General features: G+C 35.3%; 3 protein-coding genes across 6 annotated transcripts; 2 read left to right on the forward strand and 1 right to left on the reverse strand.

Moving 5' to 3' along the window:
* The first annotated feature begins 111 nt into the window (after nucleotides 1–111).
* Nucleotides 112–6,658, forward strand: LOC104110685 (CDPK-related kinase 7-like). Its single transcript, XM_009620221.4, has 11 exons — nucleotides 112–1,162; nucleotides 1,831–1,961; nucleotides 2,507–2,548; nucleotides 2,626–2,734; nucleotides 3,973–4,051; nucleotides 4,135–4,431; nucleotides 4,712–4,824; nucleotides 5,313–5,420; nucleotides 5,567–5,629; nucleotides 5,754–5,921; nucleotides 6,095–6,658. The coding sequence occupies exons 1-11, from the start codon at nucleotides 677–679 to the stop codon at nucleotides 6,230–6,232; spliced, it is 1,734 nt and encodes a 577-aa protein (XP_009618516.1). The 5' UTR covers nucleotides 112–676; the 3' UTR covers nucleotides 6,233–6,658.
* Nucleotides 6,659–8,137: 1,479 nt separating this feature from the next.
* LOC104110686 (uncharacterized) lies at nucleotides 8,138–12,633 on the forward strand. Of its 2 annotated transcripts, XM_018775784.3 has the most exons (7): nucleotides 8,425–8,562; nucleotides 9,201–9,296; nucleotides 9,659–9,751; nucleotides 10,254–10,487; nucleotides 10,925–11,027; nucleotides 11,424–11,653; nucleotides 12,189–12,633. In XM_018775784.3, the coding sequence occupies exons 2-7, from the start codon at nucleotides 9,256–9,258 to the stop codon at nucleotides 12,409–12,411; spliced, it is 924 nt and encodes a 307-aa protein (XP_018631300.1). In that variant the 5' UTR covers nucleotides 8,425–8,562; nucleotides 9,201–9,255; the 3' UTR covers nucleotides 12,412–12,633. The 2 variants fall into 2 exon arrangements, with proteins under 2 accessions (XP_009618517.1, XP_018631300.1); XM_009620222.4 differs by lacking the exon at nucleotides 9,201–9,296 and having other exon boundaries at nucleotides 8,138–8,562.
* Nucleotides 12,634–13,061: 428 nt separating this feature from the next.
* On the reverse strand, nucleotides 13,062–16,709 carry LOC104110687 (F-box protein At2g26850-like). 3 transcript variants are annotated; one of them, XM_009620224.4, is made up of 5 exons: nucleotides 15,376–16,707; nucleotides 15,072–15,151; nucleotides 14,458–14,630; nucleotides 14,261–14,335; nucleotides 13,062–13,519 (listed from the first exon to the last, which is right to left on the reverse strand). In XM_009620224.4, the coding sequence occupies exons 1-5, from the start codon at nucleotides 16,039–16,041 to the stop codon at nucleotides 13,332–13,334; spliced, it is 1,182 nt and encodes a 393-aa protein (XP_009618519.1). In that variant the 5' UTR covers nucleotides 16,042–16,707; the 3' UTR covers nucleotides 13,062–13,331. The 3 variants fall into 3 exon arrangements, 2 of the variants coding, with proteins under 2 accessions (XP_009618519.1, XP_009618518.1); XM_009620223.4 differs by having other exon boundaries at nucleotides 15,072–15,157; nucleotides 15,376–16,706; XR_011412782.1 differs by having other exon boundaries at nucleotides 13,450–13,654; nucleotides 14,155–14,335; nucleotides 15,072–15,157; nucleotides 15,376–16,709.
* Between the last annotated feature and the right edge of the window lie 1,669 nt (nucleotides 16,710–18,378).

Below are 18,378 nucleotides of genomic sequence, written 5' to 3' on the forward strand. Positions count from 1 at the left end.
TTTTCCCCTTCACCTTTATTTTCTTCCTGCTTCTGCTAAGCATCTTTTTTCTCACTTTTTTGCTCCTCTATCATTCTTTACCTTCCTCTTGGTGAAAAAAAAAGTATTTTCCCTTAGGTTCTCTTGCTTTAATTTGATACTTTGATTCCATACTTCCCTCTTATTTCTTTCCATTTCTTCAGCTGAAACCTGTTAGTAAAATCTTTGATTCTTGATGAGCTTTGTCTCTCTGGCATTGATCATTTGATCACAAAGTCTTATTCCTTTTCTTATTTGGATTTTCTCTTTTCCCCAGAAATTGTGCTTGGAGCTTAAATACCTTTACTGAAATTCTTTGTTGATCCCTTCTTGGTTCTGCTGTTCAAAGCTTAAAAATCCCACTTTTTCTTGTTTTTCATTTCCAAGATTGTGACTTTCTTACTTCTCCAATTGTTGGGTGTCTGAGAATTCCTTTTTTTTTTCTTCTCATTTGTTTGGTTACTTGTAGTTTGTATTCTGTTTGTTTGAGCTCCAAACTCTTGAGAATTTGCTCTTGTTTCTTTTTCTCCTTGTAATGGTCTAATTCTCTGTATTTCCCTGTTAGTTCTTGGTATAAAGTTGTTAACTCTACATCTTTTTTTTTTCCTTTTGATTAATTGAATTCTGTGGATCCAATCTAAATTGTGTTCTTGATTCCATGGGACTTTGTCATGGAAAACCCATTGAACCCCCAAAAAACTTGTCTGAAAATCCCATAATTCCCATTGATAATGAGGCTGAATTGAGTTCCCACACTGGGAAAACACCAAAGTTTCCTTTTTACAGCCCAAGTCCTTTGCCTAGTGGATTCAAGAATTCCCCTGCTTCCAATTCTAGTGTAACTTCAACCCCTTTGAGATTTCTCAAGCGCCCATTTCCACCACCATCACCAGCTAAGCATATTAGGGCATTGCTTGCTAGGAGGCATGGCTCAATTAAGCCTAATGAAGCTACAATTCCTGAGGGGAGTGAGTGTGATATTGGGTTGGATAAGAATTTTGGATACTCAAAGAATTTCTTAAGCCACTATGAGCTTGGAGAAGAAGTGGGAAGAGGACATTTTGGTTATACTTCTGCAGCTAAGGGGAAAAAAGGGAGTTTGAAAGGGCATGATGTGGCTGTTAAAGTTATCCCAAAATCAAAGGTTTGCCCTTTTATGCTGTTTTCCCTATTTAAAAAAAGGAAGAATAGTAGGAGTTCTATTTCTATATTTTGTTTGATTGCTAAATCTTGTTGAAGTCTTCATTTTTCATTGCTGCTGATTGTAATTTTGACTGGTCGAGATGTCATCAATTCTAAGTGCTTTGAGGTGCAAAGTGTTTGGTGGGTTTGAATGAGCTGCAGTCTTTCTGCAGAAATATAGTAATAGTCGGATATTCTCATTGTTTCGACAAGTGCTGGTTCCAGAAATGGTTGATAAGGATGGCAAGTGGGCTAGATAGATTTGTTGGAACTTCCATTATTAGGTTTATGAGAAATTGACCTTGGCCAGAAGTGAAAATTATTGTGGATTTTATGTGGACAGTCCAGAATATCTGATATTGGATTTTATGTTGTATAGTTTGGTACCTATCAAGAAAAGAAAAGGTTGACTTATAGCCCTGATATTGTTTCTAGTTACTGAAAATATTCTGGGTTTATCTATTATTACATAGAAAAGTTGAAGCAAAGCATTATGTGGAAGATGATTCTAATCATTTTCTTGTCAACTGTGTTTACATGATGTTATCCTGTTATTTGCACGCCGAAAGCAGTATTGAACCTGATTATATTCGTTCTTTCATTTTAATGAAACTGAGGAATCTTTTGCAGATGACTACAGCAATTGCAATTGAGGACGTAAGGAGGGAAGTCAAAATATTGCGTGCTTTAACAGGACATAGGAATCTGGTCCAATTCTATGATGCCTATGAGGACGAGGAAAATGTATATATAGTCATGGAGTAAGTTAAATTAGTCAATCTTAATGATGTTTTTACTTTAGTTATGTTGAATTCAGAATGTGTAGACCTTCTTTCAAGGTAACATGTCAATGTTATACTTCAGCATTCTGATATAAAAGAAATGTGATCTTTTGTTTTCTATTAGGCACCTTAATTACATGATGGAGATCTGTAGACTACAGATAAAAAAATTGTTTTATTTTGGTCTACGTCCTTCCAAATGTTTGCATTGGCTTGAATAATTAATGTTGGCAAAACTGAAATAAATGGTCGTCATTCGTCGGGAGCTAATTTAACTTAGGATTTTTTTGGATGTGCAAATGATTTAATGCCAGCAATCTTCATGGATGATATGAGTTTTCTATTGTCAAGCTAGTTTAATATCAGAGTTGTAGATTAAGATACATAAAGAATCACCCTGATTCATATTTCCAATGTTTTTATAATTGTTTGCCAAACCAGGAGAGATATCTATTGTAGTTCATCAATTCTAGCTTTTATGTTTACCCACTTGTGTATACTTATCTTTGTGAAATCTTCTTCAGGTTATGTAAAGGAGGAGAATTACTGGACCGGATACTTGCAAGGTGCGTACTTAATATATTTTCAGCTTTGCATGCTTGTTATTCTATGTAAATGTCCTGACTTCCGATTTCTTTTGAAGGGGTGGGAAATACTCAGAAGAAGATGCCAAAGCTGTCATGGTGCAGCTTCTCAGCGTGACATCGTACTGTCATCTTCAAGGGGTTGTTCACCGTGACTTAAAGCCTGAGGTAATGAATTCTTTTTATTTCCTTATGACATATCAATAATCAACCATTCGTTGCAATATGCCCTCTACTTTGGTTTAAAACTTCTGTTTCTAGTAGCAGATTACTCACTTGAATGGCTAGGCCTACCTAACAAGTTATTGTTGAACTATAAGTTAGCAAGAAAAAGTATATCCAACTACGAAAAGCTCGGCAATTTTATATTTGTTGATGGTACTTAATCATTATTTTCAAGATACTTGAAGGAAAAAAATGGGGGAAAATCTTTAAGGTTTTTAAACTTTTTGATTAAATGATTGAACTTCCATATTCATTTTTTTTTTTTGGGGGGGGGGGGGGGGGGTTAGTACTGGTTGCTGTTTTAGCTCCAGTAAATATCTGACATGTATCCTTACATATTAGTTGAAGCATTATGAAACGCATAGTGCAATCAATAAGTCAATCTAGTAAAACTTGTGTAGAATTGCTTCACTACCGTAATCGGATATCTTATTGGTATATTCTTATATTAGTATAGCTTCTTCGTCTACGTGGAATGGAAATAAATCAGAAGACAGTGTCTGTGAGAACTGGTTAGTAATTTGTTGATAAAATTTTCTTGATGAATAGGGTCGAGTTTACTGAGGAAAGTGTTGCACTAATTTTGTCGATGGACATTAAGTGCACGAATGCAAGCACACTAGCATATTAATAACCTCAAATATCAAAAGAAAACGCTCAAGGCATCATCATTGTAGCAATTATACGACTCTCAACATCATAACTGATATATTAAAATTGTGCAACAAGTTACAGTAGATGAAGTGAGTATTCATGGATTCCATTTTATATGTTCAATTGTTCATATAGGATATTTAGGGTCCTTTTCAACTAATTAGGTGACTAAAAGAGCATTCACGGGAAATTTTCGGTAACATAATATCACATGATGAATGCTGATAACCCAATCATAATTTTGCATAAGCCCCTGTAAAGTATTGAGAGAGTCAAATCAGCTCAACCAAATCAAATTGCTTTTGGAGGTTTGTCTACCGGGCAGACCACTGAAGAAATTACTTATGCTCTGCATTTGTTCTTACAGTATCTGCTAGAAATGTCCGGGGTTTCTTCTAATCCCACCCTACAAGTGAAACAAATGTAGTGTCATTTCTTTCCTCCCTCGCTCTCTGCCTCATATGCTCTTTTTATTTCTTTGGTTTCTGAGCTCATTATATTGACAGCTGTTTTTGTGTTTTATTCAGAACTTCCTTTTTGTTTCTAAGGATGAGAACTCTCCTTTAAAGGCCATTGACTTTGGTCTTTCTGATTACGTAAAACCAGGTAATGTTAATGCATGCAACGTTTTTATCATTTTTATTCTGTTCTTGTAGCATGCCATAGTTGACTAATGGAAATATTTGCAGATGAAAGGCTTAATGATATTGTTGGAAGTGCATACTATGTTGCTCCTGAGGTTTTGCATAGATCTTATGGAACAGAAGCGGACATGTGGAGCATTGGTGTAATTGCCTATATTCTTCTTTGTGGAAGCAGACCTTTCTGGGCGCGAACAGAGTCTGGTATATTTAGGGCCATCCTGAAAACTGATCCAAACTTTGAAGAAGCCCCTTGGCCCTCTTTGTCTTCTGATGCGGTAGACTTTGTAAAACGATTGCTGAATAAGGATTACCGCAAAAGGCTAACTGCAGCTCAGGCTCTCAGTAAGTCTCCTTGTACAATGTCAATTTTGGGTATATCCTCTCAGCATCCTGTAGTAGAACTTATAATAGTGGAGTAAGGATATAGCTCTACCAGTTTCAAGTTCCTTAATGTCCTTGTCAAGTCTTGTCTCGAGAAGAACTCATCGCCGTCATAGATGAAGCTATAATGACTTCTTGATATAACCAAATTACCTATGTGGTTTCATGTTTGATTATCTTAGTAATTTATCAGATTTTCGCTGTATTATTGATTTCTTAACCTGTCGCATTACTTGTCTAGGTCATCCTTGGTTGGCTGGTTATCATGATGTGAAGATTCCTTTGGATATGATAGTATATAAGCTTGCAAAAGCTTATGTATATTCGTCTTCTCTTCGGAAAGCTGCTTTAAGGGTATGTAAATCTGTTCTGGTGGAACTTGTCTTCTAAGTTCAGCAGTCATATAATTTAGCCAAAAAATCTAATATGAGCACTTCTGTAAGTAGTGCCATGCTTTTTTAGGCATGTTAAGGTCATATAAGCTCTTTTATGTTTAGTTCCTGTTATATTTCTTCAATCTCTTTCCATCGCCCCTGCACCAAATAGCTAAGGGAGCATGATGTGATCAGCAAGGTTCTAATATAACCTGTTCATCGTTTCTGTGATCCTTTAAATATGTACGGAAACAGATTTGTCCTGTTACTGAGAGATTATAGTATATAAATAGCAAAGAAATGCAATGTCATAAGCATCTGTGTGCAAGATGCTAGTCTGTAGATTATCCATATTGTACAGGAACTCAATCTTGGAGCAATATGAATGATAGTATTTTGACTTGTTAAAAAAATGTTAGCCGCTCGATTGGTTAGCCGTATGATTTATCGTTTGCGGTACTGTAACAGGCTCTTGCTAAGACATTGACCATACAACAACTAGCTTATCTTCGGGATCAGTATACATTATTAGGGCCAAGCAAAAGTGGACTTGTAGCTCTACCAAACTTCAAAATGGTAAGCGCTCTATCCTCAACCATCATCATTACTGAAAAATAAAAAGAAACTAAAAAGAATGTTGACTGATTTTCTATTTTTCTTTCAATATACTTTTTCTTTATTTACGATTCTCCACTACTGAAATGAGTTCAATGACTTGGCAGGCTGTGATGAAGAACTCCACTGATGCAATGAAGGATTCAAGGGTTTTAGACTTTGTCAATACGGTAAGCTTAGGAAGCTCCTTTGATTTTTTCTTGTTGAAGTTTTGAAATTTATGCTTACAATCCTGATGGGCATAGTGAAGTAATGACGAATTTTATTGACTGACTTTTTTCATGTCCCGAGCAGGTTAGTTCTCTTCAATACAGAAAGTTGGATTTTGAAGAATTCTGTGCTGCTGCAATAAGTGTACATCAGCTTGAGGGAATGGAAAGCTGGGAGCAACATGCTCGTCGTGGCTATGAGTTCTTTGAAAAGGAGGGGAACAGGCCTATTATGATAGAGGAACTTGCCTCGGTACATTCTCCCCCCTCCCCCTTTTCTTATCATGATTCTAATATGGTGGTGGCATGACTAAACTTGCCCAAATTGAATTCTGAACTTCATTAACTGGAGTATTGCAAAATTGCGGAAACATCTTTAATTCTCAGCTTCTAGCTTACTAATTTTAACTATATTTCTTCAAACAGGAGCTCGGGCTTAGTCCTTCAGTTCCAGTTCATGTAGTTCTGCAGGACTGGATAAGGCATTCTGATGGGAAGCTCAGTTTCTTGGGATTTGTCCGGCTTCTGCATGGAGTTTCTTCGCGTACATTTCAAAAAGCTTAGAATATAACCTTCCTTTATGAACTTATCCAATGCTTCATCTAGCCTTCAGACTACTAAATCGAAGAATCAAAGTCTTTTTGCTTGATCGAATGGTGGCAAAAGATGATCTGTTAAATGGTGAGACAGCTGGTTTACGACGAAGCTACAGATCCTATTTGATAATGCATGGCATTAGCAGCATATTTGGTGTCAAGTCTTATTTTGTCATGTAATTCTTCTATTCTTCAAATGTTGGATGGCATACCACTTAAGAGGATTGTACAGAAAAGTGTAAGTAGGGTCAGAAAAGACAGCTGAAAGCTGAGATGAGTTTTTGTGGCTTCTGGAGGGTAAAGCCTTGTTTACCATTTCGCTTAGCTTAATAAATTCTCTCTTTTATTGTGTCTGTAACCTTAGATTGTCAATATATGGACAGCCATTCCGCAACTGCAGTCAGTTTTGCTTGTGAGTTGGTTTGGATATGTGATTGTGGTGGCTTAAGACTTCACTTCATGTCCCGAATTGGCATTTCTACTGTTAAAATAGGCTTGCAACTCTTAATCTTGGGTTTTTTGTTTCCGATTTTGTTAATATTCTTTAGGAGGCACAGATGATTTATAATCTCATAATTTTACAAAACTCATTAAATTTTGTATTAACTATATTAATTCCTTAGCCAATACAACAATAGTAATAATTGTTTTTGCTCTGTATAATATTACTACTACTACTACTACCTCACACATTCGTCTGAAAATTTTGGTTCAAATGTATAACGTTGGAGGGTGAAATGCTTTTGTCTTTTGAGCAAATGATAGGGCATTTACCAAAATCGAAATGATAGGAGGTTATGTGCAATTGATGCATACCTTTTTAGGGGCCAATTGCTTTTGAGCTTTGAGTTTTTCTTTGTTTATAAGAAAAAAAGAATTTGTTGTCTGGCAGTTGGGAGTTTTACTTATAGGTAAATGTCCCACCAACATAATTTACTCTTAGAAATTATGATCCATAGTAATTTCATCAGGAGTTTAAACAACTAGGTTTGGTCCAAGGAGGGCCAATAATCCTCAGTGAAATGATTTAAACCTTTGAGACAACGGCAGATACAACAGTTATATTTTAATGGACATAAAACTATTTAATGCGATAGTATAATAGATGATTTATTCTATTTTTGTGGCATTGCGTAAGTAAATACGATTTTCCAAAAAATGTTCACTTTTGCCTCAATATTTCAGTTTTATTTTTAAGAGAATACCATAAACATGCAAAACGAATGTGTAGAATTCACCTTAACGATAAAGCATAACGAAAAGTTTTTATTATACATGCCATAGTCACATATATCAAATACGATTTATAAGTGGCATATGCCGAACGCGATTTATAAGACGTATTTGTTGGATGCAATTTATGTTCGCTGATAGACATGCCTCATAGTTTATCTATCCTCAATTCCTAGTTGGATCCTCATTCTTTACATAATTTTTTTTTTAAAATTTTAGCTCTTCATAATTTTGATAGAGAATGATTTTTTTTAAAAAGGTTTCTCCTATCGTAGGTTAAATAAAGTAAAGAGTTATTCGTCGATGTAGCATAAAACATATTTACTAAGGCCTAAAAAATTAATTGATAAAGCACTATTGGATACACATATGCATAAGTGAATTTTTATATTTATCAAAGAACACCAGTGAATCTCTGTGTTTATCCGAAAAAATTGACAAATCATTATTATATAAAGGTTATACCATATAGGAGAAATTTCTTCTTTTTTTTTCATATAAGCCATTCCCTATTAGAGAATAATAAATAAAACGATAGTTTTTTGAAAAGAAAATTAATACTTATGTAACTAACAAAAAAGTCCAAAAAGGAAATGGAGAATGGGGACATTTTTTTAATCATTATAAATATAGGTTGTAGCTGAAGATAAGTACTAAACTGAAACATTTAAAAACTTGAGGCACCAATTTGAGTTTCCTCTAGATCTTCATATTTATTTGTTCCTCTGCTACTCAAGAATCAGAAATGGCGATCCAAAAAACCCACAAGGCAAAGCCAAAACCAAGATCCTCAACACTCATACTCACAGTTGCAATTGCAGCGATAACTTTACTATACATTGCTTCACCATTAGTTTACCCAAATGGGTTCTCTTTTACAACTCCAAAAAGCTTAAGAAACTCAGTGTACTCTAAAAACCATAAACAATTTAATGGGCCTCACAAGTACCTTTATTGGGGCAATAGAATTGACTGCCCTGGAAAACATTGTGATACTTGTGCAGGTTTGGGTCATCAAGAATCAAGCCTTAGGTGTGCTCTTGAAGAAGCTATGTTTCTTCAGAGGTACAAAAAATTCATGGTATCTCAATTTTGGGTTTCTTGATAATTGCTAATTTAGTTTGCAAAGTTTGAATCTTTTTTATGTTGAAGTGGGTTTTACTTTGCTACATGTTTGTTTCTTGATTTCTTTAAAAAGGAGAAATTTTTGGTTTAGTATTTTTCTTTGTAGCTCAGCTCGTAGTGGATTCTTTACATAAGCAGGTTATGAATACAAAAATGTTTTTTTGTATAGTTTACGGAGCATTTGCTGCTGTTTTGAGCTGGGCTGGTGTAATAGTAGCATTTGTTGATTGAAGCAAATAACAAGAATAGGATTTGATGATTGCTTGTTTCCCTTATTAGGAAAAAAAATAAATAATAGCATTTGATGATTTTTGAAGGGGAGCAGCGGGGCAAAGTAAAGTTGTCTCTGTGTGACCACGGATTCGAGCCGTGGAATCAATCACCGACGCTTGTATTAGGATAGGCTTCCTGCATCACACCCCTTGGGTGCGGGCCTTCCTCGGACTATGCGTATGCGTGTATGCGGGATGCCTCGTGCACCTAGCTGCCCTTTTTTAGCATTTGATGATTGTTTCAATTTAAGTGATTCTTTTTCCGAGATTCAGTTCTTGTTACCTTGTGTAATGCATGTATTCAAGGTCAATTTAATGTCTCTGTTAGAAGTATACAGAAACTTCGGAATGTTTTGAGAGAATGAAGTCTGCATCTTGGATTAATCAGCTGTTTCAACATATGTGAGTGGTTCAGATCTTACCTTTCTTTTGTGTTTATATAGGTGAGAAATTTAATCTATTCAAAAGATGGTACTCTTGAGTGTTGAGCGCATAGGAATTCTATGCCCGTTTCATTTGGTCATCCTAGGATCATTTATGCTAATAGTATGGGCATAAGACTTGACATGCATGCAGCAATTAATATTATATTACTGTGAATTTGGTTAAGCACATATCTGTGTGTATGGAATTCCATGTTTGTGTTGCTTCCAAGCCAGAAATTCAGCAATAAGGCACCAACGATTTTTAAGTTGTGTTAACAGTCCGAGCATTTATAGTTTTGATGTTCTTCTTATCTAAGAATAGACTACTGCTTTTTGCAGAACGTTTGTTATGCCTTCAAGGATGTGTCTCAATCCAATCCACAACAAAAAAGGGATTCTTCATCGGTCCAGCAATTCAACCACTGAGGAAAGGTGCATTTTCTGTATAATAGCCACATTGCAATTCATAGATTAGGTTGCATCGACTTCTGAGGAAAGGTGCATTCTTTATTAATGGCAAGGTGGAGTTTGTTAATTAGGTTGCATCCAACAGTATGTAAAATGTATGTATGATGGTATGAGAAAATTGATTAATTGTCTCTTATAACTTATCAAAACAATATAAAAATAAATATAAAAATATTGTCTCTTGTGGAATTTTCTGGTTTCAAAGAAAGGTAACCAACCAAAATAGAACTGCAGAGTATGTGTGTGATAACCATAGTCGTGCATGGCCCTATGCAGTAATTAGTGTTCAAATATTGTTTTCTCAATTGTGCCTAAGCTATATGTTACCTTTTCAAAAAAAAAAAAAAAAATTGTGCCTAACCTACAAAGAACTCGGTTTGTGCTAATGTGATATGCCTTTGACAAGAATATGAATTGTTTAACAATATTAGCTTATAAACTTCCTTTATGTCCATCTGATTGGCAGGTGGGGCGATAGTTCGTGTGCTATGGATTCTTTGTATGATGTGGATCTCATCTCTGACACTGTACCTGTAATTTTGGACAACTCCGAAATGTGGCATCATGTCCTGGCAACAAGCATGAAGTTAGGTTCTAGAGGGGTCGCCCACGTTGAAGGAGTTAGCAGGACTGATCTCAAAGAAAAAAGTTTGTACTCAAACATTTTGCTTATCAATCAAACTGCAAGCCCACTTTCTTGGTATATTGTTGCCTCCCTTCAAGTGATACGATATTGGATTGCTCGAGTTTCTCTTTTCTCTTCTTTATTTTTCTTGTCTAGCGGAAGGATGGTATCCTCCTAGTATTAGAGGCTATCCATAGATGAATTTAATTCCATTGTTTTGCCAGATTGCAAAACCTTTAATTTAATTTGTTCAAGAAAACGAACAAGAAGATTAGCTATGCGAGGATTAGTTCACAACAGCTGAAAAGCCATACTATTAGTTATTTTTTTGGTTTGTTCCCTTTATAAACCAGTTAGACTTTAAGTACTCACTCATGTGCAAGCTTTCATTTGCTGGAAAAATGGAGCTTGTAATAGCGGATAAAATGTTCTGAAAATTTTCTGAATCCTATATGGATCTACTTTTGAATTCGGATAGAGTTACTGTATAGTTAATAATGGTAATCATTCAGGTTTGCGGAATGCAAGGACAGGAAAAATCACAGCTCCATTCTTCTGCCATATTCGTTTCTTCCTTCAATGGCTGCAGAAAAACTACGGCATGCAGCAAAAAAGGTTAGTTAACTGCATGCTTTTCACTTTTTCAATCAAACTATTTAAATTTACTTTGACACTCTATCATCTATTTGTGAAATTGAAATCCTTTATCAGCGGAAAAACTAGATTGCTATTACATCTCCTACTCTGTTTTCTCGATATATTGAGTCCATTGGATTCAATATCAAACATCATATCTTGAAGCTTTTTGGTTCAAAACTATAAATGCAACTTATAGTTTTTGTTCTTTATTAGCTTCCTTATATAATATGCCTCAAACTTTTCATTTGTTGCATAAGTGGCTGTGTGAGGTTGCTGCCATAAAGGCCCTTTCCATCTCCTCACTGCGATATGTTTTGAAACTACTAATAGATACACTCTCCTGTGGTTTGATGGATTCTGTCATTTTTATAGATCAAGGTGCTGCTTGGTGATTATGATGCTATACATGTTCGAAGAGGTGATGTTTTGAAGACAAGGAAGGACAGGTTTGGGGTTGATCGAAGTTTGCACCCTCATTTGGACAGAGATACACGTCCAGAGTTCATTCTTTGCAGAATAGGAAAATGGGTACGGCGTGGGCGAACCCTTTTTATTGCTTCTAATGAGAGGACACCAGGCTTCTTTTCTCCTCTGGCTGTGAGGTTAGTGACCTTCCAACTCATGTGTTAATCTTCATGTCCTCTACCAGATTAATATGCACTGTTTCTTTTGGTTGCTTGAAGCTATATAACTCTTATTTCCTTATGGTCTTCCTAAAACTCATTAGCCTGTGTCTCAGTCCACTATTATAAAAAAAATTAGTTTCTCTAACATTAGAAGTTCTCTACATTTTCTATTGGCGTATAAATCTTTAACAAGACTATACCTTTACTTTATATAAAATCTGTTACCTTCTTTAATAAAAAAAACAAGACTATACTTTTACTTAAAAAGAAAACATCTGCTAACTTGTAAGGATCAGACAGAAGCAAGTTCCTGGTCAAACGAATAGTGCTGGTTGTAGTAGGAGAAAGTATCAATCATAAAAGCTTGTGTTTCATTGCTGCATGTTAAAATGCATTTGATCATCTACTGGAATACCTTAACTACTGCAGGTTTAAATTTTCTAGTCTTCATGCGGACGTCATGATTAGCATTGCCTGCTATAATCTTTGTTCTGGTACCTACTATTTGCAGGTACAAGCTGGCCTATTCATCAAATTACAGCAGTATCTTGGATCCAGTGATTGAGAATAATTACCAGCTCTTCATGATAGAAAGGCTTATTATGATGGGAGCAAAAACATTTATTAAAACAATGAAAGAAGATGATACTGATCTCAGTCTTAGCGATGATCCTAAAAAGAATACCAAGAAATGGGAAATACCTGTTTATACAAGAGACAACGAAGAATGTTAGTTCTCAGATGCTTAACTGGATTCTTTTGAGCATGCTCGTTTCATTCTTTACACCTTTTCACTCAATTTTTGTTTATTCACTTGTAAATCAAAATTTTCTTTGTGAATGTCAGAGTTGTTAGGTACTACTTGAGAGAATAGCCTGTTTCTACATGTTGTATGTAAATTATCATATTGACTTCAGTGGAATCAATTGCAGATATGCAAAGTATTGTTTGAGTCATTCTTTGTTAAATTCTTGAAAATTGTGCTGCCCTGATCAAGAAATGTTAAATTTATAGATATGTTGATATATGTAATATCTACATTTACGTTTCTTGCAGTGTTAGATTTAAAGAATCTCTTGTTTTAGAGACTCTTCATTTCAAAGTACCATAGTTATTCACCAATTACACTAAGTCACTAATTAATTGTTATTGAAGAGGAAAAACTCACAAAGTTGGGGAAAAAACAGGTACTCTAGTACTCATCCCAAGAAAATCATATGAAAGTCACTGAAATACTTTAAAGGGGTCGTTTGGTTCCCTCGTACCAAATGAGCCCTAAAATCATTATTATAACACAAATACTCATACCTTATTTTGAAGAAAGAAGACAAAAAAGAAAAGGAAAAAGTATTTCTCTACCTTTGGACCAAGTAGGAAACAGATAGAAGGAAGAAGCTTTATTTCATCTTTCTTATTACCAACTAAATTTTTCATTATGCACAAAAATACATGTTCTTACAAGATCTCTTCATTCTATATATATATTTGGAAAACCTCTAGCCTCTACACAGAGGCCAGAGGTGAGCATAAATTCAAAACCTCAATTATGCTCTCTTTATAAGCTGCATTCTATTAAAAATCAGAATAGCTGAAAGGGAGCCTCTTCACAGAAAAGAAAAAGGGAAAAAATGGAGAGCTCTCAACTCTTTGTGTGCTATTCCAAAGTGCTGCTAGGCCAGAGGCTCTTCCACAATGAAATCTCTTTGTCACTATAAAGCTTTCTGATTCCTCCATAAAAACCATCTGCTTCATTGCCCACTTCTCTGTGTTCCTTTCTGTTTATCACTATTTGCCTCCATCTCGAGCCGGGGGTGTACTGTTTGAACTCCAGTAGCACTGTGTCTGTGAATAAAACTGGCCGTGAGAATGGTAATCATGAAATTCTCATTCATCATACGTACAGGTTGAAGACATAATTAAGTAATTAAAAACGTGCTCTCTCTAACAGTTTAAGCTTCTAGATGAGATAGTCATGCACTTCAATACTTTCACGAAACATACAACACGATCTCCTAGTCTTCTCCCTTTGCATAATGAGAAGATACAGCATGATTTCCTAGTCATCCACCCTTTGCATATTGGACTTCTTCTCTGCTAAAAATGCATCCTAGAGTCTAGTACATTTTATGAAGTGTGTGACATGTTACTTCATGTTTGATTGCAACTACGAATCAAACACAATTTTAGAGTGTTTGCGCTTACCAGTTTTAGAGATGCAATGTAGAGATTATAATTCAAAGTAAGTTGATCTGGAGCTACTTATGATGGAAGAAGCATTATATAAGAAACTACACCTAATTCTTTATCCTGATTTTGATCTTTGATCAGCACACTTTATATACTTCAAAAGAAGCCTAAAAAAGTTTCGCCTTATTTTTGGGACTCGACTAGTGTATCAAATGAAATGGGGAATAAAAGAAACTACTTTCAGTGTTTTTCTAAGAAGAAACTAAACAGAGATTCTAGAGTTATTTAACCATGATTTTCAATTGTTAACATAAGAGCTCACAATATATTACTGTTATGAAAGTTTTAGAAAAGATGATTCTGATATTTAGTGATTGAAAGGTCAATCTTTCTTACCACTGGAATGGCAATGGCAATTCAATTCATTGCCATTACAGGACTCCAAGTGTCCAACAGCTCCATACCACCAACCTGCAGTACAATTTAAGAGTATATTTCAATGCTAATCAGATTAAAAACAAAGTCATGAAATCAAGAAAGTGCTAAATTCTAATGGAAAAACAAATAGCCTTTAATTTGACCAAAAAACACACCATATGGGAACTCTTTGCTTTTTCTCCACTGAATCTCAAAGTGATCATCAGGTTTCAGATCATTTAAGCAATCTGATATATGAAGAACATAAGGAGGAGTATCAACAGTTGGTGCTCTTAGCCTATTCCATTCTATGTTTTCCTCTACTATTCGCCTCCCCTGTGTCGGATACCTGCAAAATTAGTCCATTCATAATCAGGCTAAAGGACTAAAAGAAAAAACAAATCTTGAATACATCTAGAGCTGTCAAATGGGCGGGTTGGGTTGATTTTGTGCGGGACGAAATGGGCTGAGTCAATCCGCCCCAACTCTTATCAAGCTTTAATTAATGTGTATTATTTTCTTATGAATTGTTTAATTATCAAATAAAAAAAAAATTCTTTTATTATGGTCATATATAACATATATAAAAAAAGATTATTTTAAAGATATTTTAGCAAAGTTACTCATGGATCAATTTAGGCTAAAAATCAGTCCAACTTTAAATGGGCTAAGAATATGCTGGATCAAGATGGGTTGAGTTTAACAAATGGGCGGGTTGGGCGGGTCAAATGGCTCAAATTGCCACCCCTATTATACATCTATCTTCCTCATTCAAGGGTAAAATTTTTACCTTGCTCTGAAAGTATTTGTGCTGCAATCATAGCTAACCTCAGCATCATAACAAGATAGCATAAAACCAACATGGCCATTCTGCACCTTCAAAAGAAAAAGCATGATCCATCAGCACTTAGTTCAAGAGATACTAAAAGAATCAAGTTTTATATAAATAAAAGAAAAATGTTTGTAAAAACTAGTAACCTGATTTGTGTAACTAGTAACCTGAAAAATAATGCAGGTAACCTAGTACAACATGATATTGGTAAAAGTTGTTACGCAATTATCAGTGTATAAAAGTTAAACTCTTCTGCAATTACCTCGCGGTTAAAAACCTGAGCTGAGAACCAAAACTTGCCAGACTCAAGGGAGAGATACCAATCCATAATTGAGCTCATTGCTGAAGAACTTCTAACCTTGCTGTTATCTTCATTTCCTTTTGATCTGTTCCATAAAAGTTGCCTAATTTCTGAAAATTTCCCAAGTAAATCTTTCTTTTTTCTTGAATTTTCCAAGAGGAAAACATTATTTCTTGAGGCAATGTAGCATTGCCATTCTCTATAAGCAGCAGATCCTATCAATGCACCCCATTTTTCCTTCATATGTTTCTCCCACAAATGATCACTTTTGCATTTTTCTCTCAAAGAACTGCAAACTGCAGCCATACTACAAAGACCATTTGGTGGAAGCCTCTCGAAGATACATTCCAAAGTCAAATCAGGCAATTCCAGTAAAGAAATCTCCTCTTCCTTCTCCACAACATTCTCTAGTTTTGACTTAACAGGTTTTTTCATTAGAGGCAAATTCAAGTAACTAATAGCATTCCTACCTTTTCTGAACCATGAATCCAAAAACTTTAAAAACTCTTCACAAAACCAGAGATTTGAGAAAGCTCCCATTGTATTCTTCCAAGTAGGAAGTGGCTTAAGAAATGACTTAGAAAATAGTAGGATGAAAGGAAAACAAGAAATCAACAAAAATAGCATTGCACTCAAAAAAAAAAAAAAAAATTTGCTGAGCCAAGAAAATTCAAGAACTGCTGCAATGCTAGAGAGACACACTAGTTTTATACCACTATATAGTAAAAAGGGTAAAAAGCAAAGTGCTTAGATTGTGCAAATTTTGGCGGAGTTTTCAAATGGGGTTGTGGCAAAAAGTACAATTAAAGAAAGTGGGCATAGGTAGATACACAGCAGGCAAGCTTTAATTGTTGTGACTCACAAAACCACACAATTCACTGAAGGAAAAACCAACATTAAAGAGGTTGCTTCTTAACTGTTTTGGTATCCAGCTACAGTGAATTGCCCGCCAGAGATATGAGGAAACAAAAAATTGTACTATGACACATCTTGTGGGGTCAAATGCAAGCCAAGATTTGTATACTTTGGTTATTAAACAAGAATAAAATTGTAGCAAGAAACTCCCCTCAAAGACTCAAGTTTTATCAACTTTGGTAATACCAATCTTGATGGTTCCTCAAGTGACAATGAAAGACAAACAACAAACGGTTTTCTATCTATGTCATATAATATATAACAAGACCATTTGTTCACAAACCAAGAAAAGTAAAAAACAGTCTTAAAAAATTTGGAAGATAGTTGAAGATGAGGATGAATACAAAGTGGATCATCAATTTCATCCAAGATTTTGTCAGGACTAATAAAATGATTCTCTATTTAAACTAGTGTCCTAATAACCTGTTGACAGGGTCAATAGGTAAGACTTTAGACTTAGGTAGCAGAGATTAAAAAGGTAGTTGTCACAGTTCACCTAGTCATTACCCAATTTTTTTTGTTTCTCGTCCGGTGTCCCGTACTCGTATTGGGACCCAATTATCTCTGAATTCGCGTCGTATATGTCCCATTTGGGGGAAGCGCTCCCTACCAAAAAAAATTTCATATCCAGAGCTCGAATTCGAAACCTTTCGAAAAAGGGAAGAGCAGCCCATCAGCTACACGCATCCTTTGGTGGTTACCCATGTAGTTATGAGACCTCATAGGAAGGTAGCTGAAAGTTGCCTAACTTCTACTCAACTACACAAGAACAACTGTAAGGACCACAGACACAACCATGTGGAATTAAAATAATGTGGCAGACAATCTCACCCTAAAAAATATGAATAAAAAAATATTCGCTTCGAAATATTAGTCGTTTTAACAAATTAAAATATTTGACATTTAAGTCATTTATTACTTTTTTCTAAGTCTTTCCTTACTGTGTCTGAGTTGATACAGTGTTAATTAAGATATGATGTTTTTACAATGAGAAAAAAAGGATTACAGAGATATTTTTATAATTAAGACTATTAAATCTTTTTTGCAAAAATTTTAAATGGCAAAGAATATATGAATTGGAGATTGTACAAACTAAATTAGTAGGGTACGTTATTTAATGTTTAAAGACTTAACAACATTGGTGGACAAGTTTTTATATGGTTCACTGGTTAAGCAACTTTGTAGCTTTCTTTTATTTTCCTTTTCTTTATACTTTTCTCGACTTTAATGCCCTCGTAAGAAGGTTGTGATTATTGTCATAAAATGTCACGAACCAAATTATCCCTATGTAAGATGTCGTGATGGCACCTAGTCTTTACGATTAGGTAAGCCTAATATTACGAAAAATATACACAAAACACAATATTTTAAAGATAAACAGCATATTATGAATAGCCAAGAGTAGCACCACTCGGCATATACAAAATAATTTCTCAAGACCCGGAATATCACTAAGTCACAAGCTGCTATAATCTATGTAGCTCTATACAAAAGTCTGAAGATAATAAAGAAATTCTCTAGGCGAGGGAGTAGAAGGGGACTCCGAAGATCTGCGGACGCAAGCAGTGGTACCTTAAAGTCTCCTAAAATCAGCAGCACGTACTAACCCCGAGGCTGATAGCTTGCACCTGGATCTACACACGAAAACATGTGCAGGGAAGGGCATGAGTACACCACAATAGTACCCAGTAAGTGCCAAGCCTAACCTCGGTCGAATAGTGACGAGGTCAGGTCAAGGCCCTACCGGAGTAGATATAATAAATTAAAGAGTAAAAGATATAAGTAAAATTTATGGTGACACAGTTAAAGAGATTTTCAAAAATTTAATAGTTAAGGGGAGCCCTCGGCTCAAAACAAGGTAAACACAGTAGAAAATCTCCCGGGATGTCGTCCTGTAGTTCTGAATAAATATGCAGTACATGGGGGATCTCCCGGAATATGTCTGTAGTCCCAAAGTAAATATGCAGTGCTGGGGGATCTCCCGGAATACGTCTGTAGTCCCAAAATAAATATGCAAGACAGGGGATCTCCCGGAATACGTCCGTAGTC

Source organism: Nicotiana tomentosiformis, chromosome 12 (genome assembly GCF_000390325.3).
Source record: "Nicotiana tomentosiformis chromosome 12, ASM39032v3, whole genome shotgun sequence".
Taxonomy (NCBI): domain Eukaryota; kingdom Viridiplantae; phylum Streptophyta; class Magnoliopsida; order Solanales; family Solanaceae; genus Nicotiana; species Nicotiana tomentosiformis.